Source organism: Myxine glutinosa, chromosome 5 (assembly GCF_964187855.1).
Source record: "Myxine glutinosa chromosome 5, kmMyxGlut1.1, whole genome shotgun sequence".
In the NCBI taxonomy this organism is placed as follows: Eukaryota; Metazoa; Chordata; class Myxini; order Myxiniformes; family Myxinidae; genus Myxine; species Myxine glutinosa.
The window spans coordinates 110,178,207-110,205,174 of NC_136265.1; the positions used below are offsets into that span (position 1 = coordinate 110,178,207).

Below are 26,968 nucleotides of genomic sequence, written 5' to 3' on the forward strand. Positions count from 1 at the left end.
TGTATAATGAGGTAAAGATGAACCAATTCGATTTTGGGGTCAAGAGGTCAAAGGCCAAAGGTCAGAGGTCATTTTGGGTAAGAATCCTGTTACCACGATGGGATTATGACCAAATTTGGAACAATTATGTGTAATGATATAAAGATTAAATGATTAGATTTTGGGGTCAATAGGTCAAAGTCTGTAATAGGTCTATAACTTGAGAACGGCTAAAGTGATCGAATTCAAACTTGGTACAGGTATGTACAGTGATGTAAAGATTAACCGATTCGATTTTGGGGTCAAAAGGTCAAAGGTCAAATGCCAGAAGTCCCGTCAGGAAAAAATTGTTACCGAGCTAACTTGTGAACCAGTCATGGGATTTTCACTGAAATTGGTATAATTATATATTATGATGCAAAGATAAACCGATTTGATGTTGGGGTCAAGTGGTCAAAGATCAGAGGTCATGTTAAGTAAAAAATTATGTTGCCACACCAAATCGCAAACCAGTGATGGGATTTTGAGCAAATTTGGCATAAGGACATTTTTGATGCAGAGATGAACTGATTGGATTATGGCATCAACAGATCAAAGGTCAGAGGTCATGTCAGGTAAAAATGCAATAACTTCAGAACAGCTGAATGGATTTAAATCAAACTTGGTACAAGTATTATAATGATGTAATAATGTGGGCGGAGGCATATCAGTTGACGTTGTGACGTTGAAGAGTGTCGTTCTAGTTTAGATCTAAAACTCAAAAGTCAAGGCTGCATAAAATCATCACTTTTCATTTTGTATTCTTTTTCACTGTTTTCGTTATTTTAAGTACACGGAAGACGACGAAGACGTCTGAATACAAACGGACGCAGATGGGCTTTGCATTTTGAGACGCTTTCTCGTTTCATTCTGGCATAGCACCCTTTCTCAAACACACAGACTAGTGTCACCACCCACGCCATCTCTGTGTCAAAGCTCCAAATTACAATCACATCGTCCGAGTGACTCATTGAGGAGACATAACTACCAAAAGCCACTTGACATCGTCGATAGGTAAGCTTTAAAAACAGGCATTTCAGTAGCCAAATTGAAGTTTCACAAATCAAATGCAACAACAACTAGACCAAAGTTGATAGTGCGGTATCGCAAATCCCCACGCTTTCCACATAAAGCAAAAATGAAAGATGGCAAAACGTTCCACCAGGTATGACCCCATATAATTTTTTGTGTTCCCCCCCTCCCGTTTTGACCCGTATGACTCCACGTCCTGACCCCCTGCAGCATGAACGGGGTGTAAAATCCCAAAAAGCGTCACATTTTTCATGCACTATAACACAGAACTATAACAGTATAGTCAGGTTCACTATGTTTTTTCGTTCAAAATCATGGTAGATTAGCAAACCTAAACATTTTTGGAAACGTTATTACATGGAAAATCTGAAAATCAATGTTTACATTTGCCAATTCCGACCAATTCGATTCGACCAATTCGACCAATTCCATTCGACCAATTTGACCATTCGACCAATCGCTTCGATCGACCATTCGACCATTCGACCAATTCGATTCGATTCATCGAATTCGATTGACCATTCGACCAATTCGATTTGCCAATCAATTTGACCGACCTTTGCTTGTGTGGAACGGACTGTGAAAACGATGCGGACTATATTGTCGGATACGACACACAGGACAGTGATGACGAACTCTAAATGGCATATTCTGTAATCGTGTATGTTTGATGCCATTGACTGCCTGTGTATATTTTGTCATTGACTGCCTGTGTAGATGTGAAGTTATACTGACTGCATGTGTATATATATGATTTTGCTGACTGCCTGTGTATGTTTGGTGATATGAATTATTGTGACACATTTTGATGTTATTAACTGCCTGTACAAAATGATAACATGGATTGGATTATGCAACTTATCGCGAATATAAAGACAGTATTTTGCAATTCAAAACCTTTGATTCGTGTCTTACCATTCCCCATAGCACTAATTTGATACTTTCATTGGATTCCTTGTCGCTGAAAATTTAGGTTTAGTATATTTTAAAAAGTTTTTAGGGTAATTAGAGGCAGAAATAGAACAAAATATGTATTTTAGTGGCCATTTTGAAAATCCAAAATGGCCGCCATACAGGTATCTCTCCAAATGTAAACATTGATTTTTAGTTTCCTTATGCTACAACCTTTCCAAAAATGTATATGTTTGCTAATCTACCATGATTTTGAACGAAATATAATTTATTGACATAGTGAACCTGACTAGTAGGTTTCTGTAGAAGAATTCCCAAGCTGAATTAATATCAGCGACAGTACATATAGGAGACCAGTCTGATGGGTTCAAAAAAAAAAATTCACTACGAAAATGCGAATGTATAAGCCAGGTCACATGTTATGAACAGCGAATACGCAGGGTATGTTTGGACGGAGAATGTTGAGGTCTGGCTGTACTGTATTACCAGGTGATTACTTGAATATCGGAGATGTGGGAGATTCATATGCCTGGACATTTTTGGATTTTTTGCGATTGCACGAATGTGTAATGATGACATTATGAGCAGCTAAACATGAAAATGAGATAATCAGTAAAGCTAATGCTCTGTGTGTTTGAAAGTAAGCTTATGCTAAAGAAAAACTAGATGTACAGTAAAACAGTTAAAACATTAGCAATCTATTAGTTCTGTTCTGTTCCAAAATGTGTTTTTTTTTTTTTTCAAATATCCGGACCTCGCTATTCGCGGTTCTGCTATTCATGGTTCTGCTATTCATGGTTCTGCTGTTCACGGTTCCGTGATTCGGGGTTCCGCTATTCACGGTTCCGCATATTCGCCGTTGATAAATTGCGACCTGCTTCTCCATTCGGGGCTATGTGTCCTACGAATTTGCGGTTTTTCGCTGGCATAAAAAACATTTTTCACGAGCCGCAAGCATGACAGTTTTTATTTATTTATTACCTTCGCAAAAGCGGAAGGTTATGTTTTGATCGCTGTGTATTTATTTGTATGTCTGTGTGTGTGTGTGTGTGTGTGTGTATGTTATTCGCATAACTCAAAAAGTATTCAACCGAATTGCATGAAATTTGGTGGGATGATTGGTTATTATACGGGACACATTTGATTAGATTTTGGGAGCAATCGGGTCAAAGGTCAGGGGGGTCACGACCTTGCAAAATGTGCGTTTTTTGTCATAACTCGGTCAATTCTTATCCGATTTGCATGAAATCAGCACCAAACTGTTCACTGTTCTGTTCCCTACACTCCCATGCCAAGTACAGAACAGTAGCTGCGGCGAAGGTATGCGCTCTACCGAGTGCCCGTTCTAGTTTATTATTATTATTTTATTTTTTTGTATACTGAATCGAGGCTCGTGAAAGAGCTAACATTTATTTCACAAACAAATCAACCAGACAAACAAAATATATAAAAAGAGGGAGCGGAAGACAAGATGGGGAGAGAAGGGGAAGCACACAAACATAACATTTGAGCGCAGGGAGATGTGTGGGAGGGAGAGGGCTTGCGGGGAGGAGGCGTGGGAAGGGGGGGGGGGAGGGGGGTGGGAGAAGTATAAAACACAAGGACACCAAGGACTTCCAGGACATAAGTTGGTATTTCAAGAAAGTGGATTTGGGGTGAAATTAGTGGGGGTAGAAAAGACCACGGTTTTGGATGGGGGAAGATAAGAGATGGTGGTGAACAGCTGTTTTAAAGACCTGGAGGGTGGAGTGGGATTGAAGAGAGTGAGGGAGTTTGTTCCAGAGGCGGGAGAAAAGAGGAATGAAGGAGTGAAGGTGAGCAGCGTCTTGATTTTGGCAGTTTAACCATAAGAGGGTTGCAGGCAGACCTTGTGCGACCTGGAGGAATATTTGGGGGACAGAGCCCAGAGAGAGCTGGGGGGGCAAGGCCAGAGAGGAGTCGGTAGCAGACAGAAAGGCCACCAGCCTGCCTGCCGTGAGTGAGTGAAAGGCCCTTGGAGTTAGCTTCATCGCGGGAGATTCCAATGATTCTGAACGCTTTGGTTTCAACAGCGTGAAGACGAGCTAGGTGTGAGGCAGGAGCACCAGCCCAGAGGGGAGAGCAGTATTCCATTGAGCTGCGGATGAAAGCCTTGTATGTGGTGAGGAGCTCAGGTGTGCCAAGGAAGGACTTCGCACGACGGAGGATGCCCAGTCGGCGACTGGCTTTGGAGGCCAGATTTGAAATGTCGTTTTCCCAGGAAAGATCATGGCAGATAGTGAGACCCAAAAGCTTGAGTGACAGAACTTCTTGGAGAGGATTATTCAGAAAGTGGATGGGAGGGTTGTCCAGTCGGTCTTTTCGGAGAGACATCGTAAGAGTGTGAGATTTGTCAGGATTGAAAGACATGTTCCACTTGTTTGCCCAGGTCTGCAGAGAGTGAGGAGGCTGCAGACTGCCGATCTGCGGGATGAGGAATGGAGCGACAGAGTAGTCATCAGCAAAGAGATAGAGAGGATTTTCAAGAGAGTCAGAGAGATCATTGATACAACAACAACACAACATGCATTTTAAAGGCCATTTTCCCTGCTAGAGCGGGGGTTAGCCTTGCGGTCCCCATGACAATCTTCTCCATTTTGCCCTATTTTCTGCATCTCTCCTTGTTAACCCCCTTGCCCGCATTTCTTCTTCCACCATCTTTAGCCAAGTCTTTCTCGGTCTTCCCCGTCTTCTACTTCCTTCTACATTCATTTCCATCACTCTTCTCAACCAGTCACTTTCATCCTTCCTCAACAAATGACCAAACCATCTCAACCTGTTCCTCTTCACAGCATCAATCACAGGCTCTATTCCCATCATCTTTCGCAATTCATCATTTGTCTTCCTCTCTCTCAACGATACTCCGCACATCCGTCGAACCATTTGCATTTCCACCCTTTCCAACCTTCGTTGCTGCTCTACGTTCATTACCCATGTCTCGCTCCCATAAATCATAACACTTCTCACACATGCAGCATACACCTTTCCCTACAGCTTCAACGACACTCCCCTCATCATCAGCACGCCACTCAATTCCCGAAACTTCTTCCATGCACATCTCACTCGAGCAACCGTTGCCGAGTCTGATCCACCTTCTCCATTCAGCATGTCTCCGAGGTAGCAAAATGTTTTCACACCTTCCAGCTTCACGCCGTCTCCAAGATCCAACTCAACATTTCCTCCATCTGCAGCTCCCTCTGTGCACACCTTACATTTGAATGTAGCTGCCACACTGGTTAATGACCCTCTCAGACCACTACATTTTTGATGAACCCACTCAGCGCACATTGTACACTGAATGGAGTTCACTCCGACACCCTTCCTACACACAGCACAGGGCCACTTCCCAGTTCTTTCCACCTCACCACATGCTTTACCACTTGCCATCACCTTCGTCTTTCCGATATTCACCTTCAGACCTTTTGTCTCCATACATTCCTTCCACGTGTTCATCTTTTCCTTCAGTCCATCCATACTTTCCGCAATCAACACCAGATCATCTGCATACAACAACTCCCACGGTAAACCCTCCTTTACGTTCTGAGCCAGCACCTCCATCACAGCTACAAATAGTAGTGGACTTAGTACCGACCCTGATGCACTCCCACCTTCACCTCAAACTCACCACTGTTCCCGTCCTTCGTCCTTACAGCTGTGCGCGCTCTTTTGTACATTGCCATCACTACTCTGATCAACCATTCCTCCACTCCTAACTTCCTCAATGCCCATGTCAATACTTTGCGTGGAACCCGATCGAATGCTTTCTCCAGATCAACAAACCCAAGAAACAACTTCTTCCTCTTCTCCATGTACTTCTCCTGCAACTGCCTCACAATGAAAAGTGCGTCTGTCGTTCCTCTTCCTGGCATAAATCCAAACTGCATTTCGTCGATCTTCACTTTCTTCCTTATCCTCCTCTCCAACACCCTTTCCAATACCTTCATTCCATGCTCCAATAACTTTATCGCTCGGTACGAGCCACACTCCAGAGGGTCACCTTTCCCCTTGTATAGAGGGATGAGGGTACTCAGTTCCCAATCCACTGGAATGTGGCCTTCTTTCACCACCAGATTACAGATCTCTGTCATTCTCTTCACACCCCAACTTCCTGCTGCCTTCAACATATCTCCCACAACTCCCGTCGGCCCTCCCGCTTTTCTACCCTTCATTGCTTTTATCGCTTCCTCAACTTCCTTCTCAGTTATCTTCTCTGCCGGTCCTAAAACTGGGTTACTCTCTCTTGCCATCCCATTCATTCTCTGTATTCAACAGCATTTCCATATATCTTTTCCATCTTCCTTTAATTCCATCTGGGTCGACAACGATTTGTCCCACTTCATCCTTCAAGCAACTCACCCCCATCACATCACACCTCTCTTTCGCTATCTGCTTTGCAATCCTGAATACTGCTTTCTGACCCTCTTCCGAATCCAAGCGTTCTCCGAACATTTTCCTACATGCCTCCTGCGCCTTTGCTACCTCTTTCTTTGCAGCCTTCCTGGCTGCCTTATAACTTTCATGCTCTGCTGTTTCTGCTCCCGTACCCTTCGCCTTCTGCCACTCCTTGAACTTTTCTCTTCTCGGCAATCCTCTTTCCAACTTCATCATCCCACCACCATGTTTCCGAGTGCCTCGGTGGTCCTTTTGTCCATCCACATACCTCACCAACGGCTCCCAACAGACTAGCTTTCATTGACATCCAACCACTTTCAAGCTCAACCACATCATCCTCTACCCTACTCAGCCTCTCTTTTAATGCCTCCCTCACTGTCAACTCTTTCAACCTCCACACCTTCATTCTCGGTTGGTACTTCACCCGCCGAGCTCTCCTCGCACCTTTCACCCTTACGTCGCAGACAACCAAGTGGTGCTGTGAAACAGCCTCCTCCCCCAGGATCACCTTTGTGTCTCGGAGGTGCCCCCTATCTCGCCTACGCACCATCAGGTAGTCAACGGTTGTCGTCGACCCACCTGACGTGTATGAAACAAGCTTATTATCCTCTTTCTGGAACTGAGTATTACAAATCAACAAATCAGCTCCATCAGCAAACTCCAAAATCCTTTCACCTTCTCCATTTCTCACACCATATCCGTAACCCCCATGAACTCCGTCAAAACCATCCATACTCCTTCCCACATGTCCATTTAGGTCTCCTCCTACCACAACAACTTCCTCATCTTTCACGTTTTCCATCAGCTTCTCTATCGCACACCAGAACTTGTCCTTCTCTTCATCGCTTCGACCAACCTGCGGAGCATATCCCGAGATGACGTTCACCAAGAGCTTTCCAATCATCATTTTCACCATCATCAACCTATCACTCACTCTAGTCACACTCACCACACTGTCTACAAACTCCTCAGAAACAGGACACCAACACCATTCACGCCCTCCAGGCACCCTTGCCACACAAACTTGTATTTCTGTCCCTGCCGACCCTTCACCATTCTCACACCACTTCCCTTCCATCTCGTCTCTTGCACACAACATATGTCCACTCTTCTTCTGATCAATACTTCCACCACTTCTCCTGATCTCCCTGTCATTGTCCCTACATTCCATGTCCCAAACCTCAGAAACCAATCTCCACTTCGGGCTGTACCCTGCCCACATGTAGTTGTAATTGTCATGGTTCTCTTTTTGAGGCAATGTTTTTATGGCCGGATGCCCTTCCTGACGCCAACCCTCTTAGTCGCCTCTTACGACACGCAGGGATACGGCGTACCTATTTTTATCCAGGGTATACACTGGGAAACGTTTAAAACATGGAAATTCTGGGGGGTGGGGGGGGGGGGGAGCGGCGTCAGCATCACGGCTACGGTTTAAACATATTTAAATAATATTTAAACAAAACCATGAAAACAATCTGGGAAACGTCTCTAAGTGAGAACGTGGATTTGAGAAAGCAGGAGCAGAGGTGAAAGAAAAACGAGATATAGGGGGCGAGGCACAAGTCGAGACGAGGAGGCCGCACGATACACCAGGCCGCACCAGGCGCACGAGGCGCGAACAAAGAAACGACTAATTACACACAAATTTGCAACAACTACAAAACCAAAACCAAATAGAAACACACAATAACACATACACAACAAAATACGCAGCGGAAATTTGACAAAGAAACGAACGGGAAAACACTCAAACTTTGATGCCGTGGAGAGATCGAAGCAAGCCCCGTCGCTCGAGGGACCAGAAGCTATCAGAGAGATCATTGATGAAGACCAGAAAAAGCACAGGGCCCAGAACACTGCCTTGGGGAACTCCAGCCCGAACAGGAAGAGGAGATGAGAGAAACCCATTCAGGGCCACACGTTGACTACGACTAGAGAGGAAGTCCGCCAGCCATGCGTGGAGATTTCCATGGATACCAAAGGAGGAGAGTTTGGTGAGCAGAGCGGGGTGCCAGACCGTATCGAAGACGTGATATGTCAAGGGAGACAGCTCTAATTTCCTGTTTGGCATCGAGGACCTCCATCCATTGTTGAGAAAGCAGAAGCAGCATGTCCAGAGTAGAGTGACCAGGTCTGCAACCTAATTGATGATCAGAGATCAAGCCATTGGAGAAGAGGAAAGATTTCATATCTGAAGCAATGATGGATTCCATGACTTTGCTGATAATTGGGAGAAGGCCGATTGGTCTGTAGTTGCTAGGATCTGTTTTTGCACCTTTTTTGTGCAAAGCGGTGATGTTGGCTGATTTCCAAGCAGATGGCAGATGCCCTTGAGCAAAAGAGAGGGTGAAGAGAACAGAGAGAGGGAGTGAAAGAGCAGAAGAACAGGATTTTAGGACCCATAGGCTGATGCCGCCAGGTCCAGTTGCAGAATCAGAGTCGAGGGTTGACAAACTTTTCCACCTTGTCAGGAGGAAAGGACGCAGAGTCCAGGAGCCGCTGGGTACGACTGGGTACGGTGGGTACAGAGAGGGATGGGTTTGGGACACAGGATTTAGAGGCAAAAAATACCCCATCCCATAAAATCCCAAAAAACCCATTTATAAAACCCATCTTTCACCTGCCACACACAAAGCAGCTGGACAAGCACAAAAAACATCTACGAGCCGTGAGCATGACCTGCTTCTACATTCGCAGTGCTGTGCTTCGCGTTTTCATGGCTTTTGGGGCCGCATTAAAATACAGTACGTATTTTAGCCGCACTACAAGGGAACTTCGTGGTACATCCCACCAGCTGCGTAAACAAATCAACCCCGTGAGTTATAGAATCAAAACGCTTCATTAAATCTATTTCTTTTAATTAGTAGCTGCTCAATACAGCATCATCCGATGACATTCACCACAAACAATGAATGGGCAGACGACTCACCCCTCCCGCAGCTACCCACAATGTCCACATTCGTACATATACCGACTGTCTTGGGTCTCAATCATTCCTCTCGTCCTTTTGCTTTGACCTGTGTTTTTTTTCCTCTCGCTCTGCTCATCGTTCAATAATGGCTCCCAAGCGCAAGACCAGTGCCGGAGATGCGTTGACGACCAAGAGGCAGAGAAAAGTGATGGCCCTGAGCAACAAATTGAAGCTGCTCGACCGGCTTTTGAAAGGCGAGAGTGCGACCTTTATGGGCAGGCATTACGGCATCAACAAATCCACCATGCGCTACATACGGAAGGAGAAGGCAATTCGTGAAAGTGTTGCAGCGTGCGCTGCATAGACTACAAAGGTGGTCACCCATGTCCGGGATGTCCACATAAAAGGATGGAGAAAGCTCTCAGCATATGGATCGAGAACAACACGCAGAAGAGTATGCCTTTGAGTGGACCTCTCATCCACGCAAATACACAAGGGGACTTCATGCTGAAACCCATGATGCTGAACCGTTCCCTGAACCCGCTCACAGAGTACGAGTTGGGGGCCATTACAAAGGATTCCAAGGAAGAGGAGGAGGGCAGTGATGAGAAAGAAGTGCCGAGGACAAACCCCACAGTCCAGTTCCTGGGCGAGGTGCTGCAGCACATGCGGATGATTGCCGACAGGGTGCAAGATGCTAACCCAGTCATGAAGCGGTACCAGAAGTTCAAGAGCGTCTAGCATGATGTGCTGCTCCCCTACAAAGAGCTGTATCGAAACCTGCGGCAATCTTCCAGGCAGCTCTCCATTACACATTTATTTTGCCCTGCTCCCTCCACCTCGAGACCATCAGCATCTACTCTTGCCTGTCCTGCTGCCTTCTCAGCTTCATCGCCATCGTCCTCGCCTGCTCTCTCTCCTACATGTCCTGTCTCTCCCTACATGCACGACTTTGGAGCACCATCATTTGGGTCACCCTCAGAGTTTGAGGAATTAATGGGATTTTAATTCATCACCATCATTTGAAAAGTTCCGTGTGTTTGTATAATAACAAGTACAAAAAGTTTTAATTAAAACAAAAGTCGCGTCGATGTTACACAATGCCTAGATGCAGCTGTGCCTATAACGTCGATGTTATAGGCACAGGACGGACATTCCTATTGATTTGATTACTTGATGTTATTTTTGTGCAAAGTGAAAATATATCTCGGCAATTTCCCGTGTGTGGCGACGAATTTTTAATATATCTCGGCATTTTCCCGTCTGTTATTTCAGGCGGTGTATGACTGACCATGCCGCGATTAAAAAAAAAAATATCTCGGCAATTTCCCGTATGTGGCGACACGTGAACGAAGCTATGCTCCTCTCTCCACATTATTGTGACGACGTATAAATTAAATATTTCATCGTGACGATTGTCATCAAATGGACGAATTTTTAATACAACTCGGCATTTTCCCGTCTGTTATTTCGGGCGGTGTATGACTGACCATGCCGCGATTTAAACAAAATATATCTCAATGGACTTGAAGTTACAGGCCTTTGAGAATTCATTTCGTTCTATAAAGGGCAACTTTCACCGGAATTTCTTCCCGTTTTTTTTCAACCGAGTCTAAAACTATATTAGCGACTGTGTAAAATGAAATGACATCGAATTTGATTTGAAATAAAACTGTGTGAGAGAGGAAGACACCCGGGCCTACAAAACAGGCCTCAAAGCTAGGCGAGTTAATAAAATGGTGCATATTTGTTTATATGAAGCCTCTCCCACAATGGGTGGAGCTACGGTTCCCAGAATGGGTGGAGCTTTGAGTTTTGTCTTCTCTGCAAAAAGAACAAGAAGCACAAGAACAACAGCAGAGGGCACTATGACCAGCGTCTTACGACGAGGCAAAAAATTTTAAACTAGGGCTGTCAACCGATCCGAGACCGGGACGAAATCCCGGCGGTTTCGGCTTTCGGGACGGTCCCGAGATCAATTGACTGACGCAATTTCTCGGTAAAAAAATCCCGGTTAAAATTCCAACTTCTTGCAGATATTTTCCATAATAGAGGCATTTATTGAGCCTTGCTTTCATTACTCTGCTTCTGCACAAGCATCATTTTTCGCAAGTGCAGCTGAACCGACACAAACGATGATAGATAAAGTAAACTCACTGTTCCAGGATTTTCCCCTTGTCAACAAACAATGCACTGCAAACGAATCCGAATTCCGAATCCGGATCTTCACCAACATCTAATCATGTCGCCCTTGTCACACACGCTGCATCTCCACAAAATTTCGTCCGAATCCATCCACAACTTTTTGAGATATTGTGTTCACAAACAAACGGACAAACAGACAGGAGTGAAAACAATCTCCATCGACCTTTGGTGGCGGAGGTAACGAAATCAGGATAAAGGTCCCAATGAAAATCCCCCGCATCGCGGCTTTATTTAAACCGTTGAATCCTTCCGCTGTATCACTCCGCCTCGCCCCGCCCCGCTGCGGTCACGTGTCCGTCCTTGGAGACGAGTTACGGAATGTGGTTGCTATGGTCTTTTGCACATTAATATCAAGGGACTCGCTCGAGGCCCCGTGAATGGAGGGACGATGTTTATTTAGATTAAAAACACGTTTATAACGGATTATTCTACACACAATGTATTAATACAAGTACAATACATTATGTAGTTTTATGAAATGAGTTTTTGATGAACGTTTATGTTTAATTGCAACGCTAAATCTATAAATTGTAAGAATCCCTCGGGGTTTGGTTTGACGGTTAGAATGTGAAAGTATTTTGGTTATCTTATCTCCACTCTAGGCCTGATAAGTTGATTACGTTTACTTTAGTCACAGAGTCAAAATAAGGAGTGGGGGGGGGGGGGGGGGGGGGGGGGGGGAGGGGGGGGGGGGGTGATCACGACACCGCCTGCTTTATAATTTACTAGCAGAAGTACCCGGCATTGCCGGGCGGGGGAGGGGAGGGGAGGGGGACAGGGGGGGGGGGGGGGGGGAGCGAGCCCCTTGGCAAAGCGAGCGATTTTTTTTTTCATAGCGTCATCACGTGATCGCTCTGAGCGAATCAGCGCCCACCGGCTCTGATGCCGTGGATTCCGTGCGCTGAAATGCGCTGAGGTAAATATGAATAAAAAATATTTCGTTGTGTGGCAGGAACTTCTGAAAATGTCTGCCGTCGTCCTGGTGGGGCTTCCCAGGAATTCAGGTAACGCAGTCGGGTTGATCAAAGCATGGGCTCGGATAACTTGGGTGCCTTATCAGTCGACAATTGTTAAAACACGTGAACATTCGATGAAAGGCGTTATTTAGCGTTATTAGTTTCAATTTCTGGAATAAGGGGTCGGTATATTCGATCCGTCCACCGAACGGCTATCAACGGGTTGAACAAAAAATTGTACATTCCGATTTGAGTTGAGGCACGCAACGATGCGTCATTATAGCCCGCTTAACGGAACTATTTTTAAAAAAGTAACATGCACATGTGCGCAGCAGCAGGACGCGGCAACTATTGAACTATCATGAATATCGACCAGTCGTACGTATACGCGCGCGAGCTACGAGAACGCTTGACATGCCCGATCACAACTCACAAAATGATAATGAAACTCCAACCGGGACTCGAATATGCCTGGGCAGAAACATTTTCTCCCTCTCTGACATTCCGAGCAAGAAATTACACGACAATACAAACTGTAATGAGATAACCCGGTCCCATCGGTGGCCGATCATCTGCATGTAAGCGGTGTATTTTATTTCATCCCGGTAAATGGAAGCTAAGTCGGAATTTAAGTACTCAACATCAGAAATGAATTTTTTTCATTGTTGTTTATATATTGTAATGAAATTCCATTATTTTTGAAGCCTTATTTTTATTTATTTTTATTTTTATGTATTACTTTGTCAGGAACCGAGCCGAACCGAGATCCCGTTATGAAAATTGAAAATTTATCGAGACGGTTCCGAGACGGGATTTTGAATCTAGCTAACAGCACTATTTTAAATGGTACATAATGTTCGATTTTTGTTTTCGTTGTTTCATGGTGTGGTGTGGTTAAGCTAGTTAAGCATCTTTAACTGTAAGCACATTCCTTTAATAAATTGGAAACGGTATCTGGTGTTGTCATTATTTTTTATTTGTAAGCATTATTTATGGAACTGTAATCATGAATTTGTGGTCGAAAACATTTTAAACTTTAAAGATTTTCCTCTATGAATCAGGAACCATCAGGAACACACAACTTATCCCCCTTTTCCCCATTGAAACAATGGCACATCATACATTCGCGGTTTGTTCCTCGACATTCGCGGATTATCGTCAACATCCACGGCATTTGCCTCAACATTTGCGGATTTTGCCTCGCCATTCGTGGATTTTCACGATTCGGGAACCAATTCCCCCTTTTCCATTGAAAGAATGTTCCGCCATTCGCGGCACTTTCCAGGAACTTATCGTTAAATTGACGGATTGACCTATGCCCCAATGACACCTTGCCATCAATGGTGAAATAAATCCCTCTATTTTAATTGGTGGAATGCAAACCGATTGATAGAATCGTTTCATTCAAAGCTGTTTTGTTAACCCTTGCCCACCAGCAATAAAATGACTCATTACCGAAAAAAAAGAAATAATGGCAAACAATGTTGTTGACAATCCACACAATGCTGTTTTACCGTAAGGCCCTGCATTGCTTCCCACTCCTGTGGAGACTGGATCTTATGGCTGAGCAACCGTGTGGCATACTGAGGTCTGTGGAGGGTGCCGCAAAACACACAAATCAAAAACATTTATTGCCTTCAAGAAAAGAAACAGGTATTAAGAGGACATTTAAATCACCAAAGGAGGCTGAATCTCAAAAATCAACCTTGCAGCGGGAACATCCATCCTTACACCAGATAAGATTCGGAAAAAAATATGAAATCACATAAAATGACATAACATATATAAATAAAATATGGTATAAATGAAAAAAAAAATTCATGGGCAAACAATTTCACAGGATGAATGAGTTGATCAGTAGATCAATAAATCAATGAGCAGCACCAGTGTGAAAATTCAATAGACAAATATTCCATAGATTTCTTCAATGATCTATTTTTTTTTTTTTTTGTATACAAGATCGAGGCTCGTGAGAGCTAACATTAATGACAAAAAAAAATACAAACGGACACACAAGACAAAATAAATGGAGCAGGAGACAAGATGGGGAGAGAGGGGGAAGCACACAAGTACAACATTTGAGAGCAGGGACATCAGGAGATCTGTGGGAAGAAGAGGGCTTGGGGGGAGGAGGCATGGGAAGGGAGGGTGGTTGGGAGGTAAAAAAAAATACATGGCCACAGCGATGACTTCCAGGAAAGAAGTTGGTATTTCAGAAAAGTGAATCTCGGGTGAATTAACAGGGGTAGAAATGATCAAGTTTTGGAGGGGGAAAGATGAGAGATGGTGGTGAACAGCTGTTTTAAAGACCTGGAAGGAGGAGTGGGATTGAAGAGGGAGTTTGTTCCAGAGGCAGGAGAAAAGAGGAATGAATTGAAGGTGAGCAGAGACTCTTGATTTTGGCAGTTTCACCATAAGAGGGTTGCTGGCAGATCTTGTGCGACCTGGAGGAGTATTTGGGGGACAGAGCACAGACAGGGATGGGGGGGGGCTAGGCCAGAGAGGAGTCAGTAGAAGACAGAAAGACCACCAACCTGCCTGCGGTGAGTGACTGAAAGACCCTCAGAGTTAGCTTCATCGCGGGAGATTCAAATCTCCCGCGAGGAGCCCGATATGTACACCTAACCTAACCCTAACCTAGTGTTACAATACCGTAAGAGAAACAATACCGTTATACAGTTACAAAACAACCGTTACAATACCTAATGTAACAACCCTAACCTAACCCCTCGCCTATGTACAATACCGTAAGAGAAAATATTCCTCAAGTCAAATTGAGAAATTAATTATTTAATGACGGCGATTTTCTAATACCAGCTGCCCATAGTTTGGGGCCAGAAAAGGAGAAACGAATATTATGTTCTAAAGCAAGGAAGAGTTCTGTGTTTTGGAAAATGTATATCAGTGGTGAATCTGGTATCATACTTGTGAATTTCATAATTAAATTCAAAAAGATCACTGAAATTAATAAGGAAGTAGTCTATTGATGCATTTCTACATGGTTGAGAAGGTGGCCTTTCTACATGATGTGGCATCGCAAAATTTGAAAAGATTTAAATGATTAAATTATTGGTTTGTACAAGTTCTTCGAGCTCGATATGGTCCGAATAATTGTTTTCTGCGACACATTGTTACCAATTTATTCAGATGTGATTGAAATGTATTTCCCCAGACTAAATCACAGTATCAAAGATATGGAAGTACAAGTGAAAAATAAAACAATCCAAGTATTGTATTTGGAAGCAAATAAATCAATCTTATAGATTATACCAATAGTTTTATGAGTTGGTTTGCGATTTCCTGAATATTATATTTCCAAGAACGTTTGCAATCAATATATACCCTGAGAAACTTGGTCTCTTCAACTCTCAAAGTTAAATCAGACATTTGCATTTTCCCCCCAAAGACAATGTAATTATATTTATTTGAGTCACCAGACAACCTAATAACTTTAAAACAATCACATACTTTTAAGAGATTCTCATTTACAACATTATATAAAGAATCAAAATTTTTTTATCACAATACGAAATATTTGTGTCTTCAGCATATAAAAGAAAAGAAAGCAATTCAGTACATTTATGAATGTTGTTAACATACAAAATAAACAGTAATGGAACAAGTAAAGAACCTTGAGGAAGGCCACATGTAACTTTCTTAAATTCTGACAAAGAGGATTGAGTACATTGAGAACAATAAATTGCTAAGATATCGAGAAAACCAGTCATGTGTAACACCCCTCGTTCCATAAGTTTTTTTTTTTGTTTTTTTTTGGGATACGGAATCGAGGCTCGTGAAAGAGCTAACATTTACTTCACAAACAAATCAACCAGACAAACAAAATATATAAAAAGAGGGAGCGGAAAACAAGATGGGGAGAGAAAGGGAAGCACACAAACACAACATTTGAGAGCAGGGAGATGTGTGGAAGGGAGAGGGCTTGGGGGGAGGAGGCGTGGGAAGGGGGGGGGGGGGGGGAGGGAGAAGTATAAAACACAAGGACACCAAGGACTTCCAGGACAGAAGTTGGTATTTCAAAAAAGTGGAATTGGGGTGAAATTAGCAGGGGTAGAAAAGATCAAGGTTTTGGATGGGGGAAGATAAGAGATGGTGGTGAACAGCTGTTTTAAAGACCTGGAGAGTGGAGTGGGATTGAAGAGAGTGAGGGAGTTTGTTCCAGAGGCGGGAGAAAAGAGGAATGAAGGAGTGAAGGTGAGCAGAAAGTCTTGATTTTGGCAGTTTGACCATAGGAGGGTTGCAGGCAGATCTTGTGCGACCTGTAGGAATATTTGCGGGACAGAGCCCAGAGAGAGCTGGGGGGGGCAAGGCCAGAGAGGAGTCGGTAGAAGACGGAAAGACCACCAACCTGCCTGCGGTGAGTGAGTGAGTGAGTGTGAGTGAGAGGCCCTTGGAGTTAGCTTCATCGCGGGAGATTCCAATGATTCTGAATGCTTTGGTTTCAACAGCGTGAAGACGAGCTAGGTGTGAGGCAGGAGCACCAGCCCAGAGGGGAGAGCAGTATTCCATTGAGCTGCGGATGAAAGCCTTGTATGTGGTGAGGAGCTCAGGTGTGCCAAGGAAGGACTTCGCACGACGGAGGATGCCCAGTCGGCGACTGGCTTTGGAGGCCAGATTTGAAATGTGGTTTTCCCAGGAAAGATCATGGCAGATAGTGAGACCCAAAAGCTTGAGTGACAGAACTTCTTGGAGAGGATTATTCAGAAAGTGGATGGGAGGGTTGTCCAGTCGGTCTTTTCGGAGAGACATCGTAAGAGTGAGATTTGTCAGGATTGAAAGACATGTTCCACTTGTTTGCCCAGTCTGTGATTTTGTCCAGGTCTGCAGAGAGTGAGGAGGCTGCAGACTGCCGATCTGAGGGATGAAGAATGGAGCGACAGAGAGTAGAGAGTCATCAGCAAAGAGATAGAGAGGATTTTCAAGAGAGTCGGAGAGATCATTGATGAAGACCAGAAAAAGCACAGGGCCCAGAACACTGCCTTGGGGAACTCCAGCCTGAACAGGAAGAGGAGATGAAAGAAACCCATTCAGGGCCACACGATGACTACGACTAGAGAGGAAGTCCGCCAGCCATGCGTGGAGATTTCCATGGATACCAACAGAGGAGAGTTTGGTGAGCAGAGCGGGGTGCCAGACCGTATCGAAGGCACGTGATATGTCAAGGGAGACAGCTCTAATTTCCTGTTTGGCATTGAGGACCTCCATCCATTGCTGAGAAAGCAGTAGCAGCATGTCCAGAGTAGAGTGACCAGGTCTGAAACCAAATTGATGATCAGAGATCAAGCCAACAGAGGAGCCTTGTATGTGGTGAGGAGATTGGTGAAATCGGTGAGCGTGATTCGGAAATCGGTGAGCGTGATTGGTGAGCCTGATGGGGAGATTGGTGAAATGCCGGCTGAGATGGGCTGGACCAGGTACAGATGGGGCAAGAGAGAAGGGCAAAGAGAACCCGATGTTGAAGGACCAAGGTAGGAGGACAAGCGGTAGACCGTGGTTGAAATGGGAGAATTGTGTGAAGGTTGATTTTTTGTTTTGTATTTGATAAAGTCATGGTGTGGGCCCCGGTGTTTCCAATGTAGAAGTTTATGTGCATTCTAAGCCGTGATGAGTAAATGAATGATTTATCACAAATTCTTTTTTTTTTTTTTTTCTTTTTTTTGTTTAAATAATGAGTTCAAGACCGAACTCTTATCTGTCTCCCTCTTCCAAATCCTGGTGGCGTCTGGTCAAATCTGTTTCTGGTGTTTGTTCCCCCTCCATCCCCTCCCTCAAACGGCTTAACGGCTGACTCCGCACGTGAAAAAGCTGAATGCCTCAACTCTGTGTTTGCCTCTAAATCTTGTGTCCCAAACCCATCCCTCTCTGTACCCACCGTACCCAGTCGTACCCAGCTGCTCCTGGACTCTGTGTCCTTTCCTCCTGACAAGGTGGAAAAGTTTGTCAACCCTCGACTCTGATTCTGCAACTGGTCCTGACGGCATCAGCCCACGGGTCCTAAAATCATGTTCTTCTTTCTGCTCTTTCACTCCCTCTTTCTGTTCTCTTCACCCTCTCTTTTGCTCAAGGTCATCTGCCATCTGCTTGGAAATCAGCCAACATCACCGCTTTGCACAAAAAAGGTGCAAAAACAGATCCCAGCAACTACAGACCAATCAGCCTTCTCCCAATTATCAGCAAAGTCATGGAATCCATCATTGCTTCAGATATGAAATCTTTCCTCTTCTCCAATGGCTTGATATCTGATCATCAATTTGGTTTCAGACCTGGTCACTCTACTCTGGACATGCTGCTTCTGCTTTCTCAACAATGGATGGAGGTCCTCAACGCCAAACAGGAAATTAGAGTCGTCTCCCTTGACATTTCACGTGCCTTCGATACGGTCTGGCACCCTGCTCTGCTCACCAAACTCTCCTCCTTTGGTAATCCATGGAAATCTCCACGCATGGCTGGCGGACTTCCTCTCTGGTCGTAGTCAACGTGTGGCCCTGAATGGGTTTCTCTCATCTCCTCTTCCTGTTCAGGCTGGAGTTCCCCAAGGTAGTGTTCTGGGCCCTGTGCTTTTTCTGGTCTTCATCAATGATCTCTCTGACTCTCTTGAAAATCCTCTCTATCTCTTTGCTGATGACTCTACGCTCTGTCGCTCCATTCCTCATCCCTCAGTTCGGCAGTCTGCAGCCTCCTCACTCTCTGCAGACCTGGACAAAATCACAGACTGGGCAAACAAATGGAACTTGTCTTTCAATCCTGATAAATCTCACACTCTTATGATGTCTCTCCGAAAAGACCGACTGGAAAACCCTCCAATCCACTTTCTGAATAATCCTCTCCAAGAAGTTCTGTCACTCAAGCTTTTGGGTCTCACTATTTGCCATGATCTTTCCTGGGAAAACCACATTTCAAATCTGGCCTCCAAAGCCAGTCGCCGACTGGGCATCCTCCGTCGTGCGAAGTCCTTCCTTGGCACACCTGAGCTCCTCAGCACATACAAGGCTTTCATCCACAGCTCTATGGAATACTGCTCTCCCCTCTGGTCTGGTGCTCCTGCCTCACACCTAGCCCGTCTTCACGCTGTTGAAACCAAAGCGTTCAGAATCATTGGAATCTCCCGCGATGAAGCTAACTCCAAGGGCCTTTCACTCACTCACCGCAGGCAGGTTGGTGGTCTTTCCGTCTTCTACCGACTCCTCTCTGGCCTTGCCCCCCCAGCCCTCTCTGGGCTCTGTCCCCCAAATATTCCTACAGGTCGCACAAGATCTGCCTGCAACCCTCTTATGGTTAAACTGCCAAAATCAAGACTTTCTGCTCACCTTCACTCCTTCATTCCTCTTTTCTCCCACCTCTGGAACGAACTCCCTCACTTTTCAATCCCACTGCACCCTCCAGGTCTTTAAAACAGCTGTTCACCACCATCTCTTATCCTCGCCCATCCAAAACCTTGATCTTTTCTACCCCCGCTAATTTCGGTCCCCTTGTGTTTTATACCTCTCCCCCCCCGCCCTCCCCCTCCCCCTGCCCCCAAGTCCTCTCCCTCCCACACTTCTCCCTGCTCTCAAATGTTGTGGTTGTGTACTTCCCCTTCTCTCCCCATCTTGTCTTCCGCTCCCTCTTTTTGTGTGTTTTGTTTGTCTGGTTGATTTGTTTGTGAAATAAATGTTAGCTCTTTCACGAGCCTCGATTCAGTATACAAAAAAAGAAAAAAAAAAAAAAAAGCCATTGGAGAAGAGGAAAGATTTCATATCTGAAGCAATGATGGATTCCATGACTTTACTGATAATTGAGAGAAGGCTGATTGGTCTGTAGTTGCTGGAATCTGTTTTTGCACCTTTTTTGTGCAAAGTGGTGATGTTGGCAGATTTCCAAGCAGATGGCAGATGCCCTTGAGCAAAAGAGAGTGTGAAGAGAACAGAGAGAGGGAGTGAAAGAGCGGAAGAACAAGATTTTAGGACCCGTGGGCTGATGCCGTCAGGTCCAGTTGCAGAATCAGAGTCGAGGGTTGACAGAAACTTTTCCACCTCGTCAGGAGGAAAGGACACAGAGTCCAGGAGCAGCTGGGTACGACTGGGTACGGTGGGTACAGAGAGGGATGGGTTTGGGACACAAGCCCAAACCTTTGTCCGGATTCAAACCCGGTGTAGATGCGATCAGCCTCGGAGATTGGAATCTGATGATACGCGCTACGTAGATCTAAAGTACTGTAGACAGAGTATTGTGCCACCTGTCGAACCAGAGAATCCATTCCCGGGAGTGGGTAGGCATCCAATTGTGTAAACCGATTTATCGTCTGCGAGTCGTCGATTACCATGCGTTTGCGGTGCGTGGCGGTCTGCAACACCAAAACTTGGGCCCTCCAAGGCGATCGACTAGGTTCGATTATGCCCTCCTTTAATAGTCGCGCCATCTCCTCAGCAATGAATTGCGTATCAGCCCGAGAATAGCGTCGCGATTTAATGGCAACCGGTGGACAGTCAGTAGTCATATTGGGAAACAGCGACAGCGATTCAATTTCCATCCCTGTAAGAGCACACACAGCAAAAGCATCATCACCACCAAATTCCATTTCCAAACGCCCATGCCGACGGAGAAAATTGTGTTCCAGCAAAACTTCTGCACATAATGCTGGTAAGACCATTAAATGCACATCCGGAAACATTCGACCATTAATCACAAGCTTCAGTCGGCATTCCCCTCAAGTGCGGAGCCAAATCCCTTGGGAAGCCATGAAGATTCTGCGTGTTGTCCCGAGAATCAGCCAGTCATGCTTTTGAACGAGTCGTAAATCAACATAGCTATCCGTAGATCCCGTGTCGATTAAGGCATTTGCATTTTGCCCTTCAATCATGAGTGGAATAACCGCGCTGGACAAGCCAAGTGGTCCTGCAGTCGTCGATAGGGGGCGCTCAAGCCATGCGTGTGGATCCGACGCCAGCTATCGTCTTCCGTGAAGGCAAATCCGAACGTGGGTCGGTCGAGCCGTCGATAGGGGGCGCTCGAGCCACGCGTTGATCCCAATCAAGGCCGCGCGTGAAGCCGGGTGTTTCTCGGGCGGAGAGAGAAGCACATTCAAAGTCAAGCGAGTTCGCCGGCCCCGTGACGAGCGACAAACTTTCGCAGAATGACCCTTCCGAGAACACAAATGACACTTCGCGTCTTTAGCCGGACAAACTGACCTTAAATGGTTCCGGTTCCCGCAGAAAAAGCACATAGCGTTACTTCTGGCTGAGGGAGTGACAGCGGCGGCTGTCACACTCGGGTCGAGATCCTCGAGTGTCTGTTGTCCCCAATTCCGGCGGAGGTGCCACATCCGTTTGCTCCGCGGTAGCTCTCTCTGGTCGTGGCGCGCTGGTCAATCCTGCAACGATGTACGGTCTGTCATACGCTTCGGCTTGAACCTGAGCTTCTTGGTACAAGTGATAGCTTATGAGCTTTGTCCAGCGTCAAATCTTCTTCTTCAAGCAATCGTCTGATTGGTGAATGAATTCCAAAAACAAAAGAATCCCTCATTAAATCATCGCATACTTGTGCATGTGTTCATGTTTCAGTAGTACAGTCCTTCACTAATCGGTGTAGGTCTTGAACGAAATGGTCAATGGTCTTCGATGGATCTTGTTGCCGAGACGTGACCAGATAGAGTATAGACAACGCTCCGAGTCGATGTAGATTCGTTTCAATTCTTCCACGGCAGCATCGTACGTTCCGCACTGGGATATGTATGTGTATACTGTATGGTTCACGCGGGAGTGCAGCACCGTGAGCTTAGTTACATCGGTGAGTTCCTCCTGTGCTTCCAGATGGCTGGTCAGTAACTTCAGCCAATGCAGTAGCTGAGCAGACGCGTCCGGCGCCTGAGCGTCCGCTCCGAAGATCGGTACTTGTATCAGCTTATGAGTCATGATGATCCCGTTCAAGACGAGAAGATTCTGAATTAATTGTTGTAAGAATCAGAGTTACAACATTGTCCCAATAGTGAGTTTAATTCAGAATCGATCTCTAGCAATACCTGTAAGAAACCAACAAGCAACATATCAGAATACAGTATTCATAGAAGTAAGTAATGGATTTGCAATTAGTACAAGCAAGCCTAGAACCAAGAGTAACACACACCATCTGAGTATGCACATCACACAATAAATGTCACAGGAATCATCGGAGCACTGTCCGTCCGAATTCTTATAGAAGCCCCTCAGTGGACAGAGGCAACATAACACCTGGGATCAACTTAGACAATTTCATTACACCCCCCACCCCACCCATCTCTGTCTCTCTTCACCCCCACCCCACCCCTCTCTGCCTTTCTTCCCCCACCCCAACCCTCTCTGTCCCTGTTCCCCCACCGCTCCCTGTCTCTCTACCACCACCGCACTCCTGTCAACCACCACCCCACTCCTCTGTCTCTGTCTTTGGGTGTCTCTGTGTGTCTCTGTCTCTGTGTGTGTCTGTCTGTGTGTGTGTCTCTGTCTGCATCTGTCTGTCTCTGTCTGTCTGTGTCTGTCTGTCTCACCACCTCCACCATACTGTCCCTCCCCATTTACATCAACCATTGCCTTTTCACCCTGTGGGTGTAGTATCGGGGGCGAGGGGGGTGCCGGGGGGAGGGACATGTCCAAACCACAACCCTTTTTTGACTTGGGAGATGGTAACATATCACTTGTCTTCCACCCCTTTTTTGTTGGAATATAACAAAATGCATTCCTCTGCATTCCACACTGGCCCAGATGTGGGATGTTCACCAAATGGTTATTATGCAAAATCAATATTAACTTTAACCAAATAATTTAACTGTTAAATCAATATGCGCTGGTGGGCAGTATTTAATAAAGGAGACCGGTATGAGCTTGTGCACGTCATGCTGGATTGCATTAGTCTGAGTAAGCACATACCGCACGCATGTGATGAAAATGTATCACCTGTGCGTGAGTGTCGATACCGTGACATGGATAGACATTTCCACTGCAAACCTCCGTTACCAAAAGTTATCTTCTTAAGGCGCCTCTTTGCTCACCCATAGAAGAGGTTTCGGGTAAGAACATTTTATTTCCACATTGTTGCATCGGAGATGAATGTGTAAGTTGAGTGCCAAAGGTTTTCAAAAGGTGGACCGTAGTCCACATCCAGACCGCAGGCATCATCAGTCTGAGCTGTGAGCCAATCCGAATCCCCCGTGAAAAGACCTCTGGTGTTTAACCATTCGGACCATCATGCCTGCGCTACACCAACACCATGGGAGTGTTCCGTTAGCGAGCAGCTTGCTATTGCTTGCCAAGCGGCTTGTTTGATTCAAAGCACTCAAGCAAGCACTCCAATAGAACGTAGCACTTGGTACGGCTCAACATGGCGGTGTTGATGTAAACCATGCGATCTTGGTACAGTCCGGACCGTCGTTTTCAGTTTCACTCCATCCTCTTGTGACAACTTCCCCAAATAAATGTATTGTGTTGGTAGCGTCTCCAGAATACAATGAAGCAGAAAAGAAAGATAACCAAATGGAGAGTCAAAAGGAGTCCCTCACCAAGTTTATCTGTGGACCCTACCACTGTGCATTTTGGGGATGGGGTGGAGGGTGGGGTTGGCATGTTTGGAGATCTTGAAGAGTTTGGATAAAAAGTAGAAGTAAAATTAAAAGCATGAAATGCATGTTTCAGAGTAGAGAGGGTTTTCAGAGTTATCCCATAATGCTGTGCATGCCGCCATGCTGGTTGTATTCCCTTCCCTGGCAACGGTAGTATCAGTAGCTCTACAATCTAGCACATTTACCTCGTTATTCGGACTTGTGCAATGGAAGGTTACGCTAATTATTTGGCCTTGTTGGTTCTTGTTTACCTTTTCTCGCTCGTTCAGCTTGCCGACCAAACGGTGCCCGCCTGGTGCAGCATGGGTACCGAAACCCTTTATACATAACAGGGGTAATCACATATGCCTATGAACATTTCATGGGTTGTATTTTCATTTTGAAGGCGAGTATGGTGGCCATTTTTGCAGCGAAGCATCTCTTGATCGCTTGCTCCATTTGCCGAGCAGCTGGGCGAGATTCTTGCAAGCGGATGATACGGAACGACAACAATTTGCAGAGGCTAGACTTGCATGGTCGTTACTATTGGCCCCACCGTTTGCACTCGCAATGTCCACCCATCCCACTTTTAAGTAGCGACCGACACCCGTGTCCACGTCTCCTCAGTCTTCCGCTAGCCTCGATCTTGCATAAATACAATTAAAAAACAAGAAAGGGAACAAATCAAAGGAATGAAAAGGAAAAGCATTCGGCACATTTTGTCAAGTTGACAAACCATTCCTGAAAAGGAAACCAGGTTTTTGTCAATGGCTCGGATGCCTCCAAATGGACCAGATGTGGAAAACTCACCCTTCCAGTTCTTTGTTAACTTCACTGCAAAACCGTTGGATCTCCTCCCATTCGTCTGCATTGTTGAGAGGATTGGTGGCCTTATCTGCAGATTGATCAGAAAGGGATCCTTAAAAACATTAAAATGTGCTGAACATTGATCATGTTGGCGTCATCCTGAAAACCACTTTTAGGATCCACCACGATGAATCCGATATATGTACAAACTGGTGTGCAGGTACAAAATGTATGAAACAGTCTAGGTGTTGACTTTACTGTCTCAACTGAACACAACACTGAAAACACACAGAAGTGACAACATGTCAGGTGCCTGGAGCACCACGCTCAATCTTTCTGGGACAGGACAAAAGTTAGAATACAGATTGTAATTGCCGACGAAGATGTAAATATAGTGAAGTTCCAATACCATGAGGACCCGGTGTACAGGTAAATATGACTGAGTGCATGGTATGCCGGTGGACCTCTTGGTACGACAAGCTTACAAGATTTTTTTTTTAAAGGTTTTGTTTCTGCAAAGAGTCAAGGCTCATGGAAGAGCTAGAACACAGAACGGATCAGGACACAACATAATAAAAGGAACGGTAGAGAGGAGAGGGGGGGCACGGACAGCAGAGTCGAAGGACAAAATAGATGGAGACTTGTACAAACAAGCATTCTGAGTATTACGCTGCAATACATGTCTCCTACCGGCAGTGTGCCATCCGGAAAACTGTTGGGGGAAATTACCATAGTTCAAAGTGCCATAACTTTGTCAAAGATGATCGAAACGTCGTAAAGTTCAAACTTGATCGGTAACTTATCATGAGGAAACCATGTACCAAGTTTGAAATCATTAGCATTAAGAGTTTAAAAAGAAAGTCCGGAAAACTGTTCTTTGCGTGACGGACTGATAGACGGAGTGCAAACCTATAGTCCCCTCCGATGTACACCGGTAGGGGACTAACAAGGGAATTAGGAAGGAATGAGGGGCAAGGGAGGATGCACAGAATGGATAATATGGATACAGAAGGAAACTCAGGAAGGAAGAACTGGAAACTTGGTAGGGGGGGGGGGGGGGGGGTTGGGGTGGGGGCAGGAGGGTTAGTGAGAGTAGGAAAGATCATGGTTTTGGATTTGGGATAATCTGACATTGGGGTGAAAAGCAGTCTTGAATACCTGGAAGGAAGAATGACATTGAAGACAATGGGGAAGTTGATTCCACAAGCGGAAAGAGGAACATACAAGGGATCTATTGTATTGAGCAATGGTACTAAAGGTCTGGGACACCAGAGGCCAGAAAGATGGGACACCTGGAGCCCAGAAAGTTGGGACACCTGGAGCCCAGAAAGTTGGGACACCGGGAGGCCCAGAAAGTTGGGACACCTGGAGCCCATAAAGTTGGGACACCTGGAGCCCAGAAAGATGAGACACCTGGAGCCCAGAAAGTTGGGACACCGGGAGGCCGCCCGTTTGGGAGGCCCAGGAGATCGACAGGATTACAGCGAATCCACTTAATCCTCAGTTACGAGAATAAGGCACGAATGCTTCAAAGTTTCCCACATGTTGAAATTTGGCGCTTTCACCAAAAACTCGACAAATCTCTTTCCAAGCTGAAGTGTAACTCGTTTCTGACCCAAGTTCCCCCAAGACAAAGTTCAATAATAACAGCCCCATTGCCGGTAACACCGGGAATAAGTAACACCCGGAATAAGTAACACCCGGCTTGTAGAACACAGGTCAACAGCGTCATGATGGGAGGGAGAGGACACTCACACAGACAGCATGTGTATCTTACTTAGAGACAGTTCGAGTCCTCGATCCGACGCTACAGCCACCGCCATAGTCACCTCATCCGCCCTAACTACGTGTAATTCATTCTCGCGATACTTGTTCATCGCACCTTATCCCACGTTTTGTAATCACCTTTCACGCATGGAATTATAACTTTAATATTCAACACAGCTGGGTTTTGTTTCTTAACGCGATTAAATAATGTTAGTAAACAATTCAACAGATTCATCGGAAAAACACAACAACGTCCCAACCGAACCAACGATATATTTCTATACTCCTTAATCAATTATAAGCTATTTACACAAATATACAGTTATTAGACAAAATGATTAAGCATCCTAGTTTTTTATTTTAAAAGATTAAATTATTAACAACACA

At 45.3% G+C, this 26,968-nt stretch overlaps 1 protein-coding gene across 1 annotated transcript in view; it reads right to left on the reverse strand.

The window, feature by feature from the left end:
• The window catches only part of LOC137414062 (ADP-ribosylation factor-binding protein GGA1-like), a 98,191-nt gene extending 71,505 nt beyond the window's left edge, over window positions 1-26,686 (reverse strand). Inside the window, exons 1-3 of the mRNA XM_078777403.1 lie at window positions 26,592-26,686; window positions 24,818-24,902; window positions 13,959-14,034 (exon numbers count right to left, since the gene is read on the reverse strand). Coding sequence (XP_078633529.1) covers window positions 13,959-14,034; window positions 24,818-24,902; window positions 26,592-26,637 — 207 coding nt within the window. The 5' untranslated portion in view covers window positions 26,638-26,686. The remainder of the gene's footprint in view (window positions 1-13,958; window positions 14,035-24,817; window positions 24,903-26,591) is intronic.
• Between the last annotated feature and the right edge of the window lie 282 nt (window positions 26,687-26,968).